Source organism: Salvelinus fontinalis, chromosome 2 (assembly GCF_029448725.1).
Source record: "Salvelinus fontinalis isolate EN_2023a chromosome 2, ASM2944872v1, whole genome shotgun sequence".
NCBI lineage: Eukaryota > Metazoa > Chordata > Actinopteri > Salmoniformes > Salmonidae > Salvelinus > Salvelinus fontinalis.
This window is the reverse complement of record NC_074666.1, coordinates 990,592-1,009,498: the sequence shown is the minus strand read 5'-3', so window position 1 is coordinate 1,009,498 and position 18,907 is coordinate 990,592. Positions and strand designations below refer to the sequence as shown.

At 53.5% G+C, this 18,907-nt stretch overlaps 1 protein-coding gene across 1 annotated transcript in view; it reads right to left on the bottom strand.

Moving 5' to 3' along the window:
- The window catches only part of il11ra (interleukin 11 receptor, alpha), a 158,620-nt gene that overhangs the window by 42,659 nt on the left and 97,054 nt on the right, over positions 1-18,907 (bottom strand). Inside the window, exon 3 of the mRNA XM_055944013.1 lies at positions 5,818-5,878. Within this exon, the coding sequence (XP_055799988.1) occupies positions 5,818-5,878 (61 nt within the window). The remainder of the gene's footprint in view (positions 1-5,817; positions 5,879-18,907) is intronic.

Sequence of the window (18,907 nt, the reverse complement as noted above, 5' to 3'; positions counted from 1 at the left end):
CTAGACCCCCCCCTAGAGCCCTGCATAGTGAACCTAGCCATCCTAGAACCCCCAGAGCCCTGCATAGTGAACATAGCCATCCTAGACACCTCCCAGAGCCCTGCATAGTGAAACTAGCCATCCTAGACCCCTCCCAGAGCCCTGCATAGTGAACCTAGCCATCCTAGACCCCCCAGAGCCCTGCATAGTGAACCTAGCCATCCTAGACCCCCCCCCCCCAGAGCCCTGCATAGTGAATCTAGCCATCCTAGACCCCTCCCAGAGCCCTGCATAGTGAACCTAGCCATCCTAGACCCCCCCCCAGAGCCCTGTATAGTGAACCTAGCCACCTAGCCATCCTAGAACCCCCCCCCAGAGCCCTGCATAGTGAACCTAGCCATCCTAGACCCCCCCCCAGAGCCCTGCATAGTGAACCTAGACATCCTAGACCCCCCCCCCCCCCCCAGAGCCCTGCATAGTGAACCTAGCCATCCTAGACCCCCCCCAGAGCCCTGCATAGTGAACCTAGCCATCCTAGACCCCCCCCCAGAGCCCTGCTTAGTGAACCTAGCCATCCTAGACCCCCCCAGAGCCCTGCATAGTGAACCTAGCCATTCTAGACCCTCCCAGAGTCCTGCATAGTGAACCTAGCCATCCTAGACCCCTCCCATAGCCCTGCATAGTGAACCTAGCCATCCTAGACCCCCCCCCCAGAGCCCTGCATAGTGAACCTAGCCATCCTAGACCCCTCCCAGAGCCCTGCATAGTGAACCTAGCCATCCTAGACCCCTCCCAGAGCCCTGCATAGTGGACCTAGCCATCATAGACCCCCCCCAGAGCCCTGCATAGTGAACCTAGCCATCCTAGACCCCCCCTAGAGCCCTGCATAGTGAACCTAGCCATCCTAGACCCCCCCCCCCCCCCAGAGCCCTGCATAGTGAACCTAGCCATCCTAGACCCCCCCCCAGAGCCCTGCATAGTGAACCTAGCCATCCTAGACCCCCCCCCCAGAGCCCTGCATAGTGAACCTAGCCATCCTAGACCCCCCCCCCAGAGCCCTGCATAGTGAACCTAGCCATCCTAGACCCCCCCCCAGAGCCCCTGCATAGTGAACTTAGCCATCCTAGACCCCCCCCCCAGAGCCCTGCATAGTGAACCTAGCCATCCTAGACCCCCCCAGAGCCCTGCATAGTGAACCTAGCCATCCTAGACCTCTCCAGAGCCCTGCATAGTGAACCTAGCTATCCTAGACCCCCCCAGAGCCCTGCATAGTGAACCTAGCCATCCTAGACACCTCCCAGAGCCCTAAATAGTGAACCTAGCCATCATAGACCCTCCCAGAGCCCTGCATAGTGAACCTAGCCATCCTAGACCCCCCCCCCCAGAGCCTTGCATAGTGAACCTAGCCATCATAGACCCCTCCAGAGCCCTGCATAGTGAACCTAGCCATCCTAGACCCCTCCAGAGCCCTGCATAGTGAACCTAGCCATCCTAGACCCCTCCCAGAGCCCTGCATAGTGAACCTAGCCATCCTAGACCCCCCCCCTAGAGCCCTGCATAGTGAACCTAGCCATCCTAGACCCCCCCCCCCAGAGCCCTGCACAGTGAACCTAGCCATCCTAGACCCCCCCAGAGCCCTGCATAGTGAACCTAGCCATCCTAGACCCCTCCAGAGCCCTAAATAGTGAACCTAGCCATCCTAGACCCCCCAGAGCCCTGCATAGTGAACCTAGCCATCCTAGACCCTCCCAGAGTCCTGCATAGTGAACCTAGCCATCCTAGACCACCTCCCAGAGCCCTGCATAGTGAACCTAGCCATCCTAGACCCTCCCAGAGCCCTGCATAGTGAACCTAGCCATCCTAGACCCCCCCCCCCCAGAGCCCTGCATAGTGAACCTAGCCATCCTAGACACCTCCCAGATCCCTAAATAGTGAACCTAGCCATCATAGACCCTCCCAGAGCCCTGCATAGTGAACCTAGCCATCCTAGACCCCCCCCCCCCCCAGAGCCTTGCATAGTGAACCTAGCCATCATAGAACCCTCCAGAGCCCTGCATAGTGAACCTAGCCATCCTAGACCCCTCCAGAGCCCTGCATAGTGAACCTAGCCATCCTAGACCCCTCCCAGAGCCCTGCATAGTGAACCTAGCCATCCTAGACCCCCCCCAGAGCCCTGCATAGTGAACCTAGCCATCCTAGACCCCCCCCAGAGCCCTGCATAGTGAACCTAGCCATCCTAGACACCTCCCAGAGCCCTGCATAGTGAACCTAGCCATCCTAGACCCCCCCAGAGCCCTGCATAGTGAACCTAGCCATCCTAGACACCTCCCAGAGCCCTGCATAGTGAACCTAGCCATCCTAGACCCCCCCAGAGCCCTGCATAGTGAACCTAGCCATCCTAGACCCCCCCAGAGCCCTGCATAGTGAACCTAGCCATCCTAGACCCCCCCAGAGCCCTGCATAGTGAACCTAGCCATCCTAGACCCCCCAGAGCCCTGCATAGTGGAACTAGCCATCCTAGACCCCTCCCAGAGCCCTGCATAGTGGACCTAGCCATCCTAGACCCCCCCCCCCAGAGCCCTGCATAGTGAACCTAGCCATCCTAGACCCCCCCCCTAGAGCCCTGCATAGTCAACCTAGCCATCCTAGACCCCCCAGAGCCCTGCATAGTGAACCTAGCCATCCTAGACACCTCCCAGAGCCCTGCATAGTGAAACTAGCCATCCTAGACCCCTCCCAGAGCCCTGCATAGTGAACCTAGCCATCCTAGACCCCCCCCCCAGAGCCCTGCATAGTGAACCTAGCCATCCTAGACCCCCCCCCCCCCCAGAGCCCTGCATAGTGAACCTAGCCATCCTAGACCCCCCCCCCCAGAGCCCTGCATAGTGAATCTAGCCATCCTAGACCCCTCCCAGAGCCCTGCATAGTGAACCTAGCCATCCTAGACCCTCCCAGAGTCCTGCATAGTGAACCTAGCCATCCTAGACCCCTCCCATAGCCCTGCATAGTGAACCTAGCCATCCTAGACCCCCCCCCCCAGAGCCCTGCATAGTGAACCTAGCCATCCTAGACCCTCCCAGAGCCCTGCATAGTGAACCTAGCCATCCTAGACCCCTCCCATAGCCCTGCATAGTGAACCTAGCCATCCTAGACCCCCCCCCCCCAGAGCCCTGCATAGTGAACCTAGCCATCCTAGACCCTCCCAGAGCCCTGCATAGTGAACCTAGCCATCCTAGACCCCTCCCAGAGCCCTGCATAGTAGACCTAGCCATCCTAGACCCCCCCCCCAGAGCCCTGCATAGTGAACCTAGCCATCCTAGACCCCCCCCCCCTAGAGCCCTGCATAGTGAACCTAGCCATCCTAGACCCCCCCCCCCCCCCAGAGCCCTGCATAGTGAACCTAGCCATCCTAGACCCCCCCCCCCAGAGCCCTGCATAGTGAACCTAGCCATCCTAGACCCCCCCCAGAGCCCTGCATAGTGAACCTAGCCATCCTAGACCCCCCCCCCAGAGCCCTGCATAGTGAACCTAGCCATCCTAGACCCCCCCCAGAGCCCTGCATAGTGAACCTAGCCATCCTAGACCCCTCCAGAGCCCTAAATAGTGAACCTAGCCATCCTAGACCCCCCAGAGCCCTGCATAGTGAACCTAGCCATCCTAGACCCTCCCAGAGTCCTGCATAGTGAACCTAGCCATCCTAGACCACCTCCCAGAGCCCTGCATAGTGAACCTAGCCATCCTAGACCCTCCCAGAGCCCTGCATAGTGAACCTAGCCATCCTAGACCCCCCCCCCCCCAGAGCCCTGCATAGTGAACCTAGCCATCCTAGACACCTCCCAGAGCCCTAAATAGTGAACCTAGCCATCATAGACCCTACCAGAGCCCTGCATAGTGAACCTAGCCATCCTAGACCCCCCCAGAGCCCTGCATAGTGAACCTAGCCATCCTAGACCCCCCCAGAGCCCTGCATAGTGAACCTAGCCATCCTAGACCCCCCCAGAGCCCTGCATAGTGAACCTAGCCATCCTAGACCCCCCAGAGCCCTGCATAGTGGAACTAGCCATCCTAGACCCCTCCCAGAGCCCTGCATAGTGGACCTAGCCATCCTAGACCCCCCCCCAGAGCCCTGCATAGTGAACCTAGCCATCCTAGACCCCCCCCCTAGAGCCCTGCATAGTCAACCTAGCCATCCTAGACCCCCCAGAGCCCTGCATAGTGAACCTAGCCATCCTAGACACCTCCCAGAGCCCTGCATAGTGAAACTAGCCATCCTAGACCCCCCCCCCAGAGCCCTGCATAGTGAACCTAGCCATCCTAGACCCCCCCCCCCAGAGCCCTGCATAGTGAACCTAGCCATCCTAGACCCCCCCCCAGAGCCCTGCATAGTGAATCTAGCCATCCTAGACCCCTCCCAGAGCCCTGCATAGTGAACCTAGCCATCCTAGACCCTCCCAGAGTCCTGCATAGTGAACCTAGCCATCCTAGACCCCTCCCATAGCCCTGCATAGTGAACCTAGCCATCCTAGACCCCCCCCCCCCCAGAGCCCTGCATAGTGAACCTAGCCATCCTAGACCCCCCCCCCCAGAGCCCTGCATAGTGAACCTAGCCATCCTAGACCCCTCCCATAGCCCTGCATAGTGAACCTAGCCATCCTAGACCCCCCCCCCCAGAGCCCTGCATAGTGAACCTAGCCATCCTAGACCCTCCCAGAGCCCTGCATAGTGAACCTAGCCATCCTAGACCCCTCCCAGAGCCCTGCATAGTGGACCTAGCCATCCTAGACCCCCCCCCCAGAGCCCTGCATAGTGAACCTAGCCATCCTAGACCCCCCCCCCCCCCTAGAGCCCTGCATAGTGAACCTAGCCATCCTAGACCCCCCCCCCCCCAGAGCCCTGCATAGTGAACCTAGCCATCCTAGACCCCCCCCCCCCAGAGCCCTGCATAGTGAACCTAGCCATCCTAGACCCCCCCCCAGAGCCCTGCATAGTGAACCTAGCCATCCTAGACCCCCCCCCCCAGAGCCCTGCATAGTGAACCTAGCCATCCTAGACCCCCCCCCAGAGCCCTGCATAGTGAACCTAGCCATCCTAGACCCCTCCAGAGCCCTAAATAGTGAACCTAGCCATCCTAGACCCCCCAGAGCCCTGCATAGTGAACCTAGCCATCCTAGACCCTCCCAGAGTCCTGCATAGTGAACCTAGCCATCCTAGACCACCTCCCAGAGCCCTGCATAGTGAACCTAGCCATCCTAGACCCTCCCAGAGCCCTGCATAGTGAACCTAGCCATCCTAGACCCCCCCCCCCCCAGAGCCCTGCATAGTGAACCTAGCCATCCTAGACACCTCCCAGAGCCCTAAATAGTGAACCTAGCCATCATAGACCCTCCCAGAGCCCTGCATAGTGAACCTAGCCATCCTAGACCCCCCCCCCCCCCCCAGAGCCCTGCATAGTGAACCTAGCCATCATAGACCCCTCCAGAGCCCTGCATAGTGAACCTAGCCATCCTAGACCCCTCCAGAGCCCTGCATAGTGAACCTAGCCATCCTAGACACCTCCCAGAGCCCTGCATAGTGAACCTAGCCATCCTAGACCCCCCCAGAGCCCTGCATAGTGAACCTAGCCATCCTAGACCCCCCCCAGAGCCCTGCATAGTGAACCTAGCCATCCTAGACCCCCCCAAGAGCCCTGCATAGTGAACCTAGCCATCCTAGACCCCCCAGAGCCCTGCATAGTGGAACGACCCCCCACCCCCCAACCCCTGTCATAGTGTAACGTACCTGTCCAGACCCCCCCCCCCCCCCCCCCCCATCCCCAGAGCCTGCCATAGTGGAACATACCTGTCTGCTCCACACACCAGCGTGACGTTGGACCCCAACCTCCCATACTGAACATCTGAAACTAGACAAGACATTCGAGCTGTTAGATCTCTGTGTTTAAACAGTTCTACAATCAATCTCTGTGTCTAAACAGTTCTTACAATCAATCTCTGTGTCTAAACAGTTCTACAATCAATCTCTGTGTTTAAACAGTTCTACAATCAATCTCTGTGTCTAAACAGTTCTACAATCAATCTCTGTGTCTAAACAGTTCTACAATCAATATCTGTGTTTAAACAGTTCTACAATCAATATCTGTGTCTAAACAGTTCTACAATCAATATCTGTGTCTAAACAGTTCTACAATCAATCTCTGTGTTTAAACAGCTCTTACAATCATCAGTCCTGTACAGTCAGGACTTAGAACCGACAGTCCTCAGCGTTGTATTTCTCTATGACCTAAAGTGGGTCATCTCTACACAAAGACATGTCAGAGCTTCCTGTTGTGTCTGCTGTTACACAGCAGCCGTGTATAAACACTTACAGTCCTCCCATAAGTCTTCAGCAACAGTCAGGATTTGTAAAGTCCTCTTTGTAGCCGTGTAGGTGCCTTCAGACAGTATTCATTCTGTTGTGTTACAGCTTGGATTCAAAATGGAATACATCCATATTGTTTCTCACCCGTCTATACTCACTACCCCATAATGACAAAGGGAAAACATGTTTTTAGAAATGTTTGCAAATGTATTCAAAATGAAATACTGAAATATCTTATTTACATAAGAATTCACACCTCTAAGTCAATACATGTTAAGAATCCTATTTGGCAGCGTTTACAGCTGTGAGTCTTTCTGGGTAAAAGTCTCTAAGAACTTTTCACATCTGGATTGTACAATATTTACACATTATTCTTATTAAAATGATTCAAGCTCTGTCAAGTTGGTTGTACCATTGCAAGAAAAACATTTTAAAATCTTGCCATATATTCTGAAACTGATTTCAGTCAAAACTGTAACAAGGCCACTCGGGAACATTCTATCTCGTCTTGGTAACCCACTCCAGTGTATATTGGGTTATTGTCCTGCTGAAAGGTGAATGTGTCTCCCAGTATCTGTTGGAAAGCGGACTGAACCAGGTTTTCCTCGAGGGTTTTGCCAGTGGTTGAATATGAATACGTGTTTGTTGTGTTGGATTTGGCCCAAACATTACACTTTGTACTCAGGACATAAAGTTTTACTTTAGTGCCTTCTTTCAAACAGGATGGATGTTTCTGGATTATTTTTGTCCTGTACAGGCATCCTTATTTTCACTCTGTCATTTATTTTAGTATTGTGGAGTAACTACAATGTTGTTGATCCATTCTCAGTTTTCTCCTGTCACAGCCATTAAACTCTGTAACTGTTTTAAAGTCACCATTGGCCTCGTGGTGAAATCCCTGAGCGGTTTCCTTCCTACTGATTAGTGACTGGGTGTATTGATACACTTCCTCATGGCCAAAGGGATTTAACCAGGTGAACTCTGATTGGCTGTTTTGGGCCCTAAATGGGGACTGGTGAGTTTGGTGGGGGGGGGGGGGGGGGGCAGCAGAAAGTGACATATAATTTGAAAGCTACAGGCCTTGTATTTTTGGAAATTGAATTCCACTTACTGCTGGCAAAATCACAATAATATTTTTTGGGGGGAAATATTTACTTTTCTTTACTATTTATGTTTCTGCTTAATTTTACTTTTACTCCACTACTTTCCTAAAGAAAATAATGTACTTTTTAATCCATACATTTTGAATTCTTAACAGAACAGCAAATAGTCCAATTCATACACCTGTCAACATAACACGTTGTCATCCCTACTGCCTCTGGTCTGGAGGACTCACTAAACATCCCTACTGCCTCTGGTCTGGAGGACTCACTAAACATCCCTACTGCCTCTGGTCTGGAGGACTCACTAAACATCCCTACTGCCTCTGGTCTGGAGGACTCACTAAACATCCCTACTGCCTCTGGTCTGGAGGACTCACTAAACATCCCTACTGCCTCTGGTCTGGAGGACTCACTAAACATCCCTACTGCCTCTGGTCTGGAGGACTCACTAAACATCCCTACTGCCTCTGGTCTGGAGGACTCACTAAACATCCCTACTGCCTCTGGTCTGGAGGACTCACTAAACATCCCTACTGCCTCTGGTCTGGAGGACTCACTAAACATCCCTACTGCCTCTGGTCTGGAGGACTCACTAAACATCCTTACTGCCTCTGGTCTGGAGGACTCACTAAACATCCCTACTGCCTCTGATCTGGAGGACTCACTAAACATCCCTACTGCCTCTGGTCTGGAGGACTCACTAAACATCCCTACTGCCTCTGGTCTGGAGGACTCACTAAACATCCCTACTGCCTCTGGTCTGGAGGACTCACTAAACATCCCTACTGCCTCTGGTCTGGAGGACTCACTAAACAGAGAACATCCCTGGTCATTCCTACTGCCTCTGGTCTGGAGGACTCACTAAACAGAGAACATCCCTGGTCATCCCTACTGCCTCTGATCTGGAGGACTCACTAAACAGAGAACATCCCTGGTCATCCCTACTGCCTCTGATCTGGAGGACTCACTAAACAGAGAACATCCCTGGTCATCCCTACTGCCTCTGATCTGGAGGACTCACTAAACAGAGAACATCACAGGTCATCCCTACTGCCTCTGATCTGGAGGACTCACTAAACAGAGAACATCCCTGGTCATCCCTACTGCCTCTGGTCTGGAGGACTCACTAAACAGAGAACATCCCTGGTCATCCCTACTGCCTCTGGTCTGGAGGACTCACTAAACAGAGAACATCCCTGGTCATCCCTACTGCCTCTGATCTGGAGGACTCACTAAACATCCCTACTGCCTCTGGTCTGGAGGACTCACTAAACATCCCTACTGCCTCTGGTCTGGAGGACTCACTAAACATCCCTACTGCCTCTGGTCTGGAGGACTCACTAAACATCCCTACTGCCTCTGGTCTGGAGGACTCACTAAACATCCCTACTGCCTCTGGTCTGGAGGACTCACTAAACATCCCTACTGCCTCTGGTCTGGAGGACTCACTAAACATCCCTACTGACTCTGATCTGGAGGACTCACTAAACATCCCTACTGCCTCTGGTCTGGAGGACTCACTAAACATCCCTACTGCCTCTGGTCTGGAGGACTCACTAAACATCCCTACTGCCTCTGGTCTGGAGGACTCACTAAACATCCCTACTGCCTCTGGTCTGGAGGACTCACTAAACATCCTTACTGACTCTGATCTGGAGGACTCACTAAACATCCCTACTGACTCTGATCTGGAGGACTCACTAAACATCCCTACTGACTCTGATCTGGAGGACTCACTAAACATCCCTACTGCCTCTGGTCTGGAGGACTCACTAAACAGAGAACATCCCTGGTCATCCCTACTGCCTCTGATCTGGAGGACTCACTAAACAGAGAACATCCCTGGTCATCCCTACTGCCTCTGATCTGGAGGACTCACTAAACAGAGAACATCCCTGGTCATCCCTACTGCCTCTGATCTGGAGGACTCACTAAACAGAGAACATCCCTGGTCATCCCTACTGCCTCTGATCTGGAGGACTCACTAAACAGAGAACATCCCTGGTCATCCCTACTGCCTCTGGTCTGGAGGACTCACTAAACAGAGAACATCCCTGGTCATCCCTACTGCCTCTGGTCTGGAGGACTCACTAAACAGAGAACATCCCTGGTCATCCCTACTGCCTCTGATCTGGAGGACTCACTAAACATCCCTACTGCCTCTGGTCTGGAGGACTCACTAAACATCCCTACTGCCTCTGGTCTGGAGGACTCACTAAACATCCCTACTGCCTCTGGTCTGGAGGACTCACTAAACATCCCTACTGCCTCTGGTCTGGAGGACTCACTAAACATCCCTACTGCCTCTGGTCTGGAGGACTCACTAAACATCCCTACTGCCTCTGGTCTGGAGGACTCACTAAACATCCCTACTGACTCTGATCTGGAGGACTCACTAAACATCCCTACTGCCTCTGGTCTGGAGGACTCACTAAACATCCCTACTGCCTCTGGTCTGGAGGACTCACTAAACATCCCTACTGCCTCAGATCTGGAGGACTCACTAAACATCCCTACTGCCTCTGGTCTGGAGGACTCACTAAACATCCCTACTGCCTCTGGTCTGGAGGACTCACTAAACATTCCCTACTGCCTCTGGTCTGGAGGGCTCACTAAACATCCCTACTGCCTCTGGTCTGGAGGACTCACTAAACAGAGAATATCCTTGGTCACGCCTACTGCCTCTGATCTGGAGGACTCACTAAACAGAGAACACCCCTGGTCATCCCTACTGCCTCTGACCTGGAGGACTCACTAAACAGAGAACATCCCTGGTCATCCCTACTGCCTCTGATCTGGAGGACTCACTAAACAGAGAACATCCCTGGTCATCCCTACTGCCTCTGATCTGGAGGACTCACTAAACAGAGAACACCCCTGGTCATCCCTACTGCCTTTGATCTGGAGGACTCACTAAACAGAGAACCTCCCTGGTCATCCCTACTGCCTCTGATCTGGAGGACTCACTAAACAGAGAACACCCCTGGTCATCCCTACTGCCTCTGATCTGGAGGACTCACTAAACAGAGAACCTCCCTGGTCATCCCTACTGCCTCTGATCTGGAGTACTCACTAAACACAAGTGTTGGAGTATGCCCCTGGCTGTCCTGTTACGTTCCCACAAGACAAACTCAAAATGTCGCTCACAACAAAGGGAACTAACAAAGACAATAATTTACAACCAAACAAAACAGAAAGGGCTTCTGAGAGGCAGCCATGTGGGTAGCCCAATGAACGTTGTCAAAGCCACTCGTAAGTGGTTCTAACAGACACCCACCATGGATAACCCACTAGTAAGTGGTTCTAACAGACACCCACCATGGATAACCCACTAGTAAGTGGTTCTAACAGACACCCACCATGGATAACCCACTAGTAAGTGGATCTAACAGACACCCACCATGGATAACCCACTAGTAAGTGGTTCTAACAGACACCCACCATGGATAACCCACTAGGTTTGCCTCCCAGAAAGACAAACTAAAATAAAAGCCCACAACAACTTAGGATAGAGAGTAAAAACAAACACCAATAATCAGGCTTCTTTCAAACTTAGAAGGTTGGGCTGATGTGAAGTGTAGCTCTCCCCAACATCTCTCCCCAACATCTCTCCCCCACATCTCTCCCCAACATCTCTCCCCAACATCTCTCCTCAACATCTCTCCCCCAACATCTTTCCCCCAACATCTCTCCCCCAACATCTCTCCCCAACATCTCTCCCCCAACATCTCTCCTCAACATCTCTCCCCAACATCTCTCCCCCAACATCTCTCCCCCAACATCTCTCCCCCAACATCTCTCCCCAACATCTCTCCCCCAACATATCTCCCCAACATCTCTCCCCAACATCTCTCCCCCAACATCTCTCCCCAACATCTCTCCCCCAAAATCTCTCCCCAACATCTCTCCCCCAACATCTCTCCCCCAAAATCTCTCCCCCAAAATCTCTCCCCCAACATCTCTCCCCAACATCTCTCCCCAACATCTCTCCCCCAACATCTCTCTCCAACATCTCTCTCCAACATCTCTCTCCAACATCTCTCCCCAACATCTCTCCCCAACATCTCTCCCCAACATCTCTCCCCCAACAACTCTCCTCAACATCTCTCCTCAACATCTCTCCCCAACATCTCTCCCCAACATCTCTCCTCAACATCTCTCCCCAACATCTCTCCCCAACATCTCTCCCCAACATCTCTCCTCAACATCTCTCCCCAACATCTCTCCCCAACATCTCTCCCCAACATCTCTCCCCAACATCTCTCCCCAACATCTCTCCCCAACATCTCTCCTCAACATCTCTCCTCAACATCTCTCCTCAACATCTCTCCTCAACATCTCTTCCAACATCTCTCCCCAACATCTCTCCTCAACATCTCTCCCCAACATCTCTCCCCAACATCTCTCCTCAACATCTCTCCTCAACATCTCTCCCCAACATCTCTCCCCAACATCTCTCAAGCTTATCTGGAGCACTGGGTCAGCCACTCTTATATATCACCTGGGCCAGCCACTCTTATATATCACCTGGGCCAGCCACTCTTAAATATCACCTGGGCCAGCCACTCTTAAATATCACCTGGGCCAGCCACTCTTAAATATCACCTGGGCCAGCCACTCTTAAATATCACCTGGGCCAGCCACTCTTAAATATCACCTGGGCCAGCCACTCTTAAATATCACCTGGGCCAGCCACTCTTATATATCACCTGGGCCAGCCACTCTTATATATCACCTGGGCCAGCCACTCTTAAATATCACCTGGGTCAGCCACTCTTAAATAACACCTGGGCCAGCCACTCTTAAATAACACCTGGGCCAGCCACTCTTAAATATCACCTGGGTCAGCCACTCTTAAATATCACCTGGGTCAGCCACTCTTAAATATCACCTGGGTCAGCCACTCTTAAATTTCACCTGGGCCAGCCACTCTTAAATTTCACCTGGGCCAGCCGCTCTTAAATTTCACCTGGGCCAGCCACTCTTATATATCACCTGGGCCAGCCACTCTTAAATATCACCTGGGCCAGCACAGGTGAAACCCCTTCCGACTAACAAGATGGACATGCCAGCACAGGTGTAACACATTAGTAAGGAGGTGACGCCAATCAGTGCGCCCTACGTTCAACGTGCAATCTCTAAATATAAACGGAGAAACCAAAACCTGTAACAGTCCGTAAATCAAATACAAAAACAGAAAATGGTGTGGTCTGGTTGGCTTGGTAAGGAATTTGCCTTTTACTAGAATTATATTGAGCAGTCTCTAAGGTTCAGGGTAGAGTACCAGGTGGTAGCTGGTTAGTAACAGTCTCTAAGGTGCAGGGTAGAGTACCGGGTGGTAGCAGGCTAGTAACAGTCTCTAAGGTGCAGGGTAGAGTACCGGGGGGTAGCCGGTAGTAACAGTCTCTAAGGTGCAGGGTAGAGTACCGGATGGTAGCAGGCTAGTAACAGACTCTAAGGTGCAGGGTAGAGTACCGGGTGGTAGCAGGCTAGTAACAGTCTCTAAGGTGCAGGGTAGAGTACCGGGGGGTAGCCGGTAGTAACAGTCTCTAAGGTGCAGGGTAGAGTACCGGGGGGTAGCCGGAAGTAACAGGGTACAGGGTAGAGTACCGGGTGGGAGCAGGCTAGTAACAGTCTCTAAGGTGCAGGGTAGAGTACCGGGGGGTAGCCGGTAGTAACAGTCTCTAAGGTGCAGGGTAGAGTACCGGGGGGTAGCAGGCTAGTAACAGTCTCTAAGGTGCAGGGTAGAGTACCGGGTGGTAGCCGGGTAGTAACAGTATCTAAGGTTCAGGGTAGAGTACCGGGAGGTAGCCGGTAGTAACAGTCTCTAAGGTTCAGGGTAGAGTACCGGGTGGTAGCAGGTTAGTAACAGTCTCTAAGGTGCAGGGTAGAGTACCGGGTGGTAGCAGATTAGTAACAGTCTCTAAGGTTCAGGGTAGAGTACCGGGGGGTAGCAGGTAGTAACAGTCTCTAAGGTGCAGGGTAGAGTACCGGGTGGTAGCAGGCTAGTAACAGTCTCTAAGGTGCAGGGTAGAGTACCGGGTGATAGCAGGCTAGTAACAGGGTACAGGGTAGAGTACCGGGTGGTAGTCGGTAGTAACAGTCTCTAAGGTGCAGGGTAGAGTACCGGGTGGTAGCCGGTAGTAACAGTCTCTAAGGTGCAGGGTAGAGTACCGGGTGGTAGCCGGCTAGTAACAGTCTCTAAGGTGCAGGGTAGAGTACCGGGTGGTAGCCGGCTAGTAACAGTCTTTAAGGTGCAGGGTAGAGTACCGGGAGGTAGCAGGCTAGTAACAGTCTCTAAGGTGCAGGGTAGAGTACCGGGGGGTAGCAGGTAGTAACAGTCTCTAAGGTGCAGGGTAGAGTACCGGGTGGTAGCAGGCTAGTAACAGTCTCTAAGGTGCAGGGTAGAGTACCGGGTGATAGCAGGCTAGTAACAGGGTACAGGGTAGAGTACCGGGTGGTAGTCGGTAGTAACAGTCTCTAAGGTGCAGGGTAGAGTACCGGGTGGTAGCCGGTAGTAACAGTCTCTAAGGTGCAGGGTAGAGTACCGGGTGGTAGCCGGCTAGTAACAGTCTCTAAGGTGCAGGGTAGAGTACCGGGTGGTAGCCGGCTAGTAACAGTCTTTAAGGTGCAGGGTAGAGTACCGGGAGGTAGCAGGCTAGTAACAGTCTCTAAGGTGCAGGGTAGAGTACCGGGGGGTAGCCGGTTAGTAACAGTCTCTAAGGTGCAGGGTAGAGTACCGGGGGGTAGCCAGTAGTAACAGTCTCTAAGGTGCAGGGTAGAGTACCGGGTGGTAGCAGGCTAGTAACAGTCTCTAAGGTGCAGGGTAGAGTACCGGGGGGTAGCCGGCTAGTAACAGTCTCTAAGGTGCAGGGTAGAGTACCGGGGGGTAGCAGGCTAGTAACAGTGACTAAGGTGCAGGGTAGAGTACCGGGTGGTAGCAGGCTAGTAACAGTCTCTAAGGTGCAGGGTAGAGTACCGGGTGGTAGCCGGTAGTAACAGTCTCTAAGGTGCAGGGTAGAGTACCGGGGGGTAGCAGGCTAGTAACAGTCTCTAAGGTGCAGGGTAGAGTACCGGGTGGTAGCCGGTAGTAACAGTCTCTAAGGTGCAGGGTAGAGTACCGGGGGATAGCAGGCTAGTAACAGTCTCTAAGGTACAGGGTAGAGTACCGGGTGGTAGCAGGCTAGTAACAGCGTACAGGGTAGAGTACCGGGGGGTAGCAGGCTAGTAACAGTGTACAGGGTAGAGTACCGGGTGGTAGCAGGCTAGTAACAGTGTACAGGGTAGAGTACCGGGGGGTAGCAGGCTAGTAACAGTCTCTAAGGTGCAGGGTAGAGTACCGGGGGATAGCAGGCTAGTAACAGTCTCTAAGGTACAGGGTAGAGTACCGGGTGGTAGCAGGCTAGTAACAGTGTACAGGGTAGAGTACCGGGGGGTAGCAGGCTAGTAACAGTGTACAGGGTAGAGTACCGGGTGGTAGCAGGCTAGTAACAGTGTACAGGGTAGAGTACCGGGGGGTAGCAGGCTAGTAACAGTCTCTAAGGTGCAGGGTAGAGTACCGGGTGGTAGCCGGTAGTAACAGTCTCTAAGGTGCAGGGTAGAGTACCGGGGGATAGCAGGCTAGTAACAGTCTCTAAGGTACAGGGTAGAGTACCGGGTGGTAGCAGGCTAGTAACAGTGTACAGGGTAGAGTACCGGGGGGTAGCAGGCTAGTAACAGTGTACAGGGTAGAGTACCGGGTGGTAGCAGGCTAGTAACAGTGTACAGGGTAGAGTACCGGGGGGTAGCAGGCTAGTAACAGTCTCTAAGGTGCAGGGTAGAGTACCGGGGGATAGCAGGCTAGTAACAGTCTCTAAGGTACAGGGTAGAGTACCGGGTGGTAGCAGGCTAGTAACAATGTACAGGGTAGAGTACCGGGGGGTAGCAGGCTAGTAACAGTGTACAGGGTAGAGTACCGGGTGGTAGCAGGCTAGTAACAGTGTACAGGGTAGAGTACCGGGGGGTAGCAGGCTAGTAACAGTCTCTAAGGTTCAGGGTAGAGTACCGGGTGGTAGCCGGCTAGTAACAGTCTCTAAGGTGCAGGGTAGAGTACCGGGGGGTAGCAGGCTAGTAACAGTGTCTAAGGTGCAGGGTAGAGTACCGGGTGGTAGCCGGTAGTAACAGTCTCTAAGGTGCAGGGTAGAGTACCGGGGGGTAGTCGGCTAGTAACAGTCTCTAAGGTGCAGGGTAGAGTACCGGGGGGTAGCAGGCTAGTAACAGTCTCTAAGGTTCAGGGTAGAGTACCAGGTGGTAGCAGGCTAGTAACAGTCTCTAAGGTTCAGGGTAGAGTACCGGGGGGTAGCAGGCTAGTAACAGTCTCTAAGGTGCAGGGTAGAGCACCGGGTGGTAGCAGGCTAGTAACAGTCTCTAAGGTGCAGGGTAGAGTACCGGGTGGTAGCAGGCTAGTAACAGTCTCTAAGGTGCAGGGTAGAGTACCGGGTGGTAGCAGGCTAGTAACAGTCTCTAAGGTGCAGGGTAGAGTACCAGGTGGTAGCAGGCTAGTAACAGTCTCTAAGGTGCAGGGTAGAGTACCGGGGGGTAGCCGGTAGTAACAGGGTTCAGGGTAGAGTACCGGGGGGTAGCCGGTAGTAACAGTCTCTAAGGTGCAGGGTAGAGTACCGGGTGGTAGCAGGCTAGTAACAGTCTCTAAGGTGCAGGGTAGAGTACCAGGGGGTAGCAGGCTAGTAACAGTCTCTAAGGTTCAGGGTAGAGTACCGGGTTGTAGCAGGCTAGTAACAGTCTCTAAGGTGCAGGGTAGAGTACCGGGGCGTAGCCGGTAGTAACAATCTCTAAGGTGCAGGGTAGAGTACCGGGTGGTAGCAGGCTAGTAACAGTCTCTAAGGTGCAGGGTAGAGTACCGGGTGGTAGCAGGCTAGTAACAGTCTCTAAGGTGCAGGGTAGAGTACCGGGTGGTAGCCGACTAGTAACAGTAACTAAGGTGCAGGGTAGAGTACCGGGTGGTAGCCGGCTAGTAACAGTCTCTAAGGTGCAGGGTAGAGTACCAGGTGGTAGCAGGCTAGTAACAGTCTCTAAGGTACAGGGTAGAGTACCGGGGGGTAGCCGGTAGTAACAGGGTACAGGGTAGAGTACCGGGTGGTAGCAGGCTAGTAACAGTAACTAAGGTGCAGGGTAGAGTACCGGGGGGTGGCCGGTAGTAACAGGGTACAGGGTAGAGTACCGGGAGGTAGCAGGCTAGTAACAGTCTCTAAGGTGCAGGGTAGAGTACCGGGGGGTAGCCGGCTAGTAACAGTCTCTAAGGTGCAGGGTAGAGTACCGGGGGGTAGCAGGCTAGTAACAGTCTCTAAGGTGCAGGGTAGAGTACCGGGTGGTAGCAGGCTAGTAACAGTCTCTAAGGTGCAGGGTAGAGTACCGGGTGGTAGCCGACTAGTAACAGTAACTAAGGTGCAGGGTAGAGTACCGGGTGGTAGCCGGCTAGTAACAGTCTCTAAGGTGCAGGGTAGAGTACCAGGTGGTAGCAGGCTAGTAACAGTCTCTAAGGTACAGGGTAGAGTACCGGGGGGTAGCCGGTAGTAACAGGGTACAGGGTAGAGTACCGGGTGGTAGCAGGCTAGTAACAGTAACTAAGGTGCAGGGTAGAGTACCGGGGGGTGGCCGGTAGTAACAGGGTACAGGGTAGAGTACCGGGAGGTAGCAGGCTAGTAACAGTCTCTAAGGTGCAGGGTAGAGTACCGGGGGGTAGCCGGCTAGTAACAGTCTCTAAGGTGCAGGGTAGAGTACCGGGGGGTAGCAGGCTAGTAACAGTCTCTAAGGTGCATGCAGGGTAGAGTACCGGGGGGTAGCAGGCTAGTAACAGTCTCTAAGGTGCAGGGTAGAGTACCGGGTGGTAGCCATCTAGTAACAGTCTCTAAGTTGCAGGGTAGAGTACCGGGGGGTAGCCGGTAGTAACAGTCTCTAAGGTGCAGGGTAGAGTACCGGGGGATAGCCGGTGGTAACAGTCTCTAAGGTGCAGGGTAGAGTACCGGGTGGTAACAGGCTAGTAACAGTCTCTAAGGTGCAGGGTAGAGTACCGGGTGGTAACAGGCTAGTAACAGTCTCTAAGGTGCAGGGTAGAGTACCGGGAGGTAGCAGGCTAGTAACAGTCTCTAAGGTGCAGGGTAGAGTACCGGGGGGTAGCCGGTTAGTAACAGTCTCTAAGGTGCAGGGTAGAGTACCGGGGGGTAGCCGGTAGTAACAGTCTCTAAGGTGCAGGGTAGAGTACCGGGTGGTAGCAGGCTAGTAACAGTCTCTAAGGTGCAGGGTAGAGTACCGGGGGGTAGCCGGCTAGTAACAGTCTCTAAGGTGCAGGGTAGAGTACCGGGGGGTAGCAGGCTAGTAACAGTGACTAAGGTGCAGGGTAGAGTACCGGGTGGTAGCAGGCTAGTAACAGTCTCTAAGGTGCAGGGTAGAGTACCGGGTGGTAGCCGGTAGTAACAGTCTCTAAGGTGCAGGGTAGAGTACCGGGGGGTAGCAGGCTAGTAACAGTCTCTAAGGTGCAGGGTAGAGTACCGGGTGGTAGCCGGTAGTAACAGTCTCTAAGGTGCAGGGTAGAGTACCGGGGGATAGCAGGCTAGTAACAGTCTCTAAGGTACAGGGTAGAGTACCGGGTGGTAGCAGGCTAGTAACAGTGTACAGGGTAGAGTACCGGGGGGTAGCAGGCTAGTAACAGTGTACAGGGTAGAGTACCGGGTGGTAGCAGGCTAGTAACAGTGTACAGGGTAGAGTACCGGGGGGTAGCAGGCTAGTAACAGTCTCTAAGGTGCAGGGTAGAGTACCGGGGGATAGCAGGCTAGTAACAGTCTCTAAGGTACAGGGTAGAGTACCGGGTGGTAGCAGGCTAGTAACAGTGTACAGGGTAGAGTACCGGGGGGTAGCAGGCTAGTAACAGTGTACAGGGTAGAGTACCGGGTGGTAGCAGGCTAGTAACAGTGTACAGGGTAGAGTACCGGGGGGTAGCAGGCTAGTAACAGTCTCTAAGGTGCAGGGTAGAGTACCGGGTGGTAGCCGGTAGTAACAGTCTCTAAGGTGCAGGGTAGAGTACCGGGGGATAGCAGGCTAGTAACAGTGTACAGGGTAGAGTACCGGGGGGTAGCAGGCTAGTAACAGTGTACAGGGTAGAGTACCGGGTGGTAGCAGGCTAGTAACAGTGTACAGGGTAGAGTACCGGGGGGTAGCAGGCTAGTAACAGTCTCTAAGGTTCAGGGTAGAGTACCGGGTGGTAGCCGGCTAGTAACAGTCTCTAAGGTGCAGGGTAGAGTACCGGGGGGTAGCAGGCTAGTAACAGTGTCTAAGGTGCAGGGTAGAGTACCGGGTGGTAGCCGGTAGTAACAGTCTCTAAGGTGCAGGGTAGAGTACCGGGGGGTAGTCGGCTAGTAACAGTCTCTAAGGTGCAGGGTAGAGTACCGGGGGGTAGCAGGCTAGTAACAGTCTCTAAG